Source organism: Leptosomus discolor, chromosome 21, assembly GCF_034619465.1.
Source record: "Leptosomus discolor isolate bLepDis1 chromosome 21, bLepDis1.hap2, whole genome shotgun sequence".
In the NCBI taxonomy this organism is placed as follows: domain Eukaryota; kingdom Metazoa; phylum Chordata; class Aves; order Leptosomiformes; family Leptosomidae; genus Leptosomus; species Leptosomus discolor.
In genome coordinates this window covers 4,350,267-4,355,850 of record NC_141411.1, presented here as the reverse complement: position 1 = coordinate 4,355,850, position 5,584 = coordinate 4,350,267, and the positions used below count along the sequence as shown (strand labels likewise).

The following is a 5,584-nucleotide window of genomic DNA, read 5'->3' as shown; positions in this document are numbered from 1 at the left end:
TTGTCTTGGGGATACAGAGAGTCGGGCTTGAAGCGAAGCCCGCTCACAGCTCCATTTGTTATATTGATTTATAAAGACTACGGGTATTGATTTCCACTGGCTGCGCCGGCAGCGGGGTGCGCAGCTCTGGCGAGCCCCAGGCTCAGGCGCTGGCAAGGGGCAACCGGGACCGCTCCAGCCATGGGTTTGTGCTTCTGGGGTTTTTGCAATGGTGCTTTGTCGATATACTTAATTTTTGTAAATGAGGGCCGGATGCTTCTGCGACGCTCCCTTGAGCACCAGGGAAAGGGGATGCTAGCAGGGAGGAAAATATTGCAGTTTGGGGTTTCCCATGGATCACTGCAGTTTTAACACACTGTGAACAAGTAGGGGGGTTTGCTGGTGCTTGGGGCAAGTAGGGACAGTCCCCAAAAGCTGACCAGCTCCTGGGAGCTGGGGAAGGGGCCTGGGCACCCCTGCAAGGGGCTGTATCGGTGTGGAAGAGCTCAGGGTGCTGCTTGCACCATTGGGCGCAGGGGTGTCCCAGCGAGCGTGCAAGGGGCTGGGGGTCTGCACACGGAGGGGGGGGGAGCTACTGCAGTACGTGCACAGCTAACTGCTCGTGCAGGGGAGGGTGTCGGCGCACAAGGGAGCGACTGCGTGAAATGAGACTGTGGGTGCGTGGGTGCCTCGATCCCCGAGCACGGTGGGTCACCCCAGTTCAAACTGTCCATGGTCTATGCAGGTGATACTTGGCTGGAGGAGACGGAGGAGACCTCGGTCTTGCTCTGGGATACAGTGGAGGAGACGTCTTCATCCCCAAAGGGGTTCTTGCCGCAGCAGATTGTGGTGATCATGCAGTTACGGAACTGAAGAAGGGAGAGAAATGGAGAATGGTGGCATCAGGGGCAGCGGGGACATGCTGCGTGACCAAGGGCCTCCAACGGCCTCTGAACTTGCTGCTCGCCCCCCCCAGGCTGAGATTTAACCACTTCTGGGAAAGAGCAAGGTGCCTTCAGTGACCCCAGACATGTTGGTAAGCCAAGGGCAGAGGCTCACCCTGCGTGACATGGGGCATCTCACCTGTTTGTTCATGAGGACGTAGATGATGGGGTTGTAGAGGGAGGAGCTCTTGGAGAAGAAGGCAGGCACTGACATGAGCGTGGCGGTGAAGTCCGCTCCCTTGTTGGTGAAGATCCAGAACGCCACCACGGCGTAGGGTGTCCAGGCCAGCATAAACCCCAGCACCATGAGGATCACCATCCGCGTCACCTCCTTCTCGGCCTTCTGGGTCGTGGCTGATTCCTGCTGCTGGGCAGCTGCCTGCGGGCAAGGGGGTGGTGAGGGGCACCCCACAGCTTTCCGCCCCTAGATCACCTCCCCTCTCCTCCCCAAGCTGCCCACCCTGTCCCCGTTCGTCCCCTCCCAACGTTACCTCTCGGACTTTGCAAATGAGGCGCCCATAGGAGAAGAAAATGACCACGACTGGGATGATGAAGTGGATGATGAACATGTAGAGGACGTAGGACTCGTTGTGGTAGTCAGGGTTGTGGGTGTAGTAGTCGGGGCCGCAGGAACACTGCATCCCCTCCGGCATGTATCTGCCAGTGAGAAAGGTTAGGATCTTCACCAGGACCCTTCCTGGGGGCAACAGGAGGGGCTCAACCTACGGACCGAATTCCCCGAGGATGGGGGATGCCCGAAGAGTGGCGTGTGTGTTTTGAGTGAGCTCCTCCCTGGTTTCTCCGCTGTGCCCCGTGCACCAGGTCTCGCTGGCTCTGCAGCGCCCAGCTCCTTCGGGGCCAGTGTGAGCCACGCCGACGTGTTGCACTTGGCCATGTAGCATCAGTTTGTTGTGACGCTCCCTCCCTCCCACGGGGAACAGGTTATTTGTTTCCTTCCTACGCGGCCGAGCGCTTGCCTGCCGGGAGCCACCTGCTCTCCCTCTGCGGATGGAGGGATGCCGAGCGGGGATGAGAGACACCAGCTTGGTAGGTCCAAGCTCTTGAAGGCTTCATCTCCGCGGCTGCACGGGGTGGAGGGATGCACAGACTGTATCTGGAGGGGCCCTGGCTCAAAGGGACGCAGCTCAGGTCTGCTTTGGAGCCAAGGGCCGGCTGCCTGGGCAGGGATCCCAGTTCAAGGCTGGAGAGGGACCATCTGGCTGTGCCTCCACCGCAGGTGGATGGTAAAGGGACTTTGCTGCCCCAAAGCCACCTCCTGCATGTGCTCAAAGGGCTGGTAGGGACTTGCTATGACCCCACAGAGCAGCTGTGCAGTGGGGTGTCAGGAGGGGCCAGAGCTGGAGCATTAGAGAAATCACCTCCAGCTTCTCCCTTAAGCTCCGGGTGGCCTTTGGCTGCTGCATCGGCTCCTGGCCAGGGATGTGGGTGCGTGCCAGAGCCAAACATGGGCTTCAGCTGCCCAGAGGCCACACTCGCTCGAGCCTAGTGAGCAGCCTGTGGTCTGAGCAGCCAGCGTTGCCTCTGTTTTTGTTGGGTGGCATTTGTTGGTGGAAGGCTGAAATGTGCTGCAGTGCCGGGAGCAGGACAGATGGGCTTGGGGCAGGGGTGCTGGGAAAGGTGCTGCAGGGCTCCCAGGAGCAATGCTGAGGTGGCAGCACATCAGCAAGGCCAGGTTTGCCTCCCCAGAGCAGCCTTGCTTGCTGGCCTTGTCATCCAAACGATTTTTAGTGTCTGCAGAGAGAAATGGACCCTTCACAGCACGGCTGAGATGAGCTGTGCCTGTCAAAGAGCCTCTTTCTCTGCGGAACATAAAGGGAGCACAAAGGGCTATTGCAGCTGGAGATGCTGAGCCTGTAGGTGCCTTTGGTTAAGAGACACCAAGCCACTGTGAGATTGACTGCTGAGGTCCCATTTCTGTTTTGATTCACCCTATCGCCCTTGTCACCTGGAGCCCAGGGAGTTTCACGTCTGAGCCACGAGTGCATCTCCTGACCCGCTAGGATGTTTGCACGGCATCTGGGGCTGCTGCTCAGCATCCTTCGACTCACCTGGACCAGCCGAAGAGGGGTGGAGCGGCGCAGGAAAAGGCCATTATCCAGGTAAAAGCGATGCCCATCATGGCGTGGGTGGCGGAGAAGCGGAAGTTTCCCATGGGTTTGCAGACGACGATGTAGCGCTCTATGGCCAAGACAACCAGGGACCACAGGGCGACTTGGCCTGCGGGAGGGAGAGAAAGCGAGAGGGTACGGTGGTGATAAGAGCTCCTCTGGGCTTGATCTTCCTTTCACGGTCTTGTGGTTGCAGTGAAGAGCAGAGGGAACTGAGAAGTTGGGGATCAGCAAGGGATAACCAGCATCCTACTCAGTAACTGAGAATCTCCCGGCTGTAACGTGCAAAAGGTCTGAGAGGCAAAGGGAGCGCCTGTGCTGCAGTGGGATGCTGGTGATGGAGGAGAGGGATCATCATGGGGTTTTAATAATTTAAAAATCAAGGAGGTGGGAATTCCACCTGGGCGTGAGGAAGCACAATTTCCGGCAAAGCCGCCAGATGCATCCAAACCTGTTGATGCCTTTAAATGTGTATTTCATGAGTCTTCCGCCAGTGCTGGATCAGAGGGATACGGGGGAGGCTGTGTGGGTGGGCATGCGTGCACATGTATTTATAAGGGATAATTAAACTTCAGGGGATTGGGAGCATTTAGTCGGTGCTGTAAGCCTGCTAATGCCCCCAGCTGTGATAATCTGCTGATAACTACACCCTGCGCTAGGATTCGCTGGAGACCTGCTGCTCGCACAGTGACTGCTTCCCACCAAACTTTCTTCCCTGTGAACAGGAGCCTCCTTGTTCTTACTAGATACAAACATTGGAAGGGCAAACGATGCTGCCTGAGAACCCACAGCCTCGCTCGATCAGAAATGGTGCAGACCCACATGATCTTCTGACCCCAGGACCAAGCCTATCCTTAGCTTGGATCAGGACATTTAGCTTTGCTTTTGCCTAGCAGAATATCCTTTTTTTTTTTTTTTTCCCCAGATCCGCGTCGTTGTGGGAAATTGCCCCATTTAGGAGGGGGAAAAAAAAAAAGTGAAGTCCTTGCAGTGGTTATGGATCTCTACAGCAAGGATTAGCGGTTGTCAGATCCATCACGAGGTGTCGTGTGGGCCCGGCTGGCTGCGTGGGCACAGGGTGCAAAATGAATTTTCCCTGTTTTGCACGGGGGCTTTCTGCAGGGTGAAGTGTTAGCGGCTCTCATGTCCCTGAGAAACGAAATAACGAAGCTCCCAAGGGCACCCAAATTGGGTGCAACTGGGAGAGAGCTGAGCAATTGCTGCAAAGCCTGGGCCTGGTTTCCCTAGCTCTGTGCAACCCTGAATCCTCCTTCCCCTCTGCGCTGCTGCTCTTCTCTGGTTAAGAGCTGCCCCATCTTTCTTTTGCCCCTAGATGAGCTGTGACCCCTCTCGTTGTCTTGAACTCCTCCTTTCCATGCCCGTACCTCTTCTGCGGGATCCCTCTCCTGAGGGATATCTCTTTCCCCTCTGAACCCTTCCCAGTGCGTCACCTTTTCCCAAAAAGGGCAGCTTTTTGGCAAAGATGCTTGAGGTTGATTCAAAGACACGATGTAGCCATCCCCAGCAGGTCTCCAAGAGCCATGTAACCTCGGCGTGAGACCCCCTGGAAGCACGCTGACCAGTACGGCCAGATGACCCCAGGTTTGATCTCGCAAGCAAGGATCCCTTCCTGCGTTTGCTTCCTTGCAACTGCCCAGCTAGTCATGAGATGGATGTTTCTTGGTATCAAGACCAAACTTGCACAAATCTCTGTTTTTATCCTCGTCTTTAAGCCGCAGGGAAGCAGCGCCTTGCATGGCGAGCTCTGCCCCGTGTGACAAGCTGCCACACCGCAGCAGCATGCGAGATGGCTTTCTGCATGGCAGGGACGCTACATGCACTGCAGTGGTCCTGATAGCACGATGAAGGGGATGAATTGGGCGCCCAAAGCCCTGAAAAAGCAAGACCCAAGCTCCCACCCCAGAGCCCTTACCTCCCAGTGTGGCGAAGAAGCCCTCCACAGCACAGCCAACGGGTCCGAAGACGAAGTAGCCATTCCAGGCAGTGTAGAAGGTGACCGTGAAGCCAAAACAGGCCATGAAGAGGTCAGCCACCGCCAAGTTGACCAAGATGTAGTTGAGCGGCTGCCGGAGCTTCTTGTGTTTGAAGGTGACCAGGAGGGTGAGGAGGTTGATGGGCAAACCGGTGGAGATGAGGAAGAAGATGTAGCAACACACGAGGCGGTATTTCCAGGGCTCAGCTAGGTAGTACTGGGGGTACTCGAAGGGGCTTCGCACCACCCCTGTCTTGTTGGACATAGGCACGTAAAAATTGATACCTTCCGTCCCGTTCATCCTGCCAATGCTATGGCAGCTGCTTTGCTTTTAAGGGTTTTTTAAAAAATCAAATGTTCTGGTTTTGTAATTAATTTTGCTTCAACCCAAATTGGGAAAAAAAAAAGAAAAGAGAAGCTCCACCCCCACAATGTGGAAAAATACACAACTAAAGGATTCTGGCCCCCTGCCCCAATCCAAAAAATAAACTAATTAATACGAACAACAGTAAATCCCGAGGGGACGGGAGGTGGTGCGC

General features: G+C 55.8%; 1 protein-coding gene across 1 annotated transcript; it reads right to left on the bottom strand.

Moving 5' to 3' along the window:
* Positions 1-716: 716 nt before the first annotated feature.
* Positions 717-5,346, bottom strand: LOC104353026 (green-sensitive opsin). Its single transcript, XM_086476451.1, has 5 exons — positions 4,986-5,346; positions 2,993-3,161; positions 1,415-1,580; positions 1,063-1,302; positions 717-848 (listed from the first exon to the last, which is right to left on the bottom strand). Exons 1-5 carry the CDS (start codon positions 5,344-5,346, stop codon positions 717-719), a joined length of 1,068 nt encoding a protein of 355 aa, XP_086332577.1.
* Between the last annotated feature and the right edge of the window lie 238 nt (positions 5,347-5,584).

Bases quoted from the DNA above. Each gene is read 5' to 3' on its own strand.
- LOC104353026 (XM_086476451.1), bottom strand. From the start codon at position 5,346: ATGAACGGGACGGAAGGTATCAATTTTTACGTGCCTATGTCCAACAAG. The intron at 1,581-2,992 runs GTGAGTCGAAGG...TCTCACTGGCAG, and splicing joins CCCCTCTTCGGCTGGTCCAG to ATACATGCCGGAGGGGATGC. The intron at 1,303-1,414 runs GTAACGTTGGGA...CCTTGCCCGCAG, and splicing joins TCATTTGCAAAGTCCGAGAG to GCAGCTGCCCAGCAGCAGGA.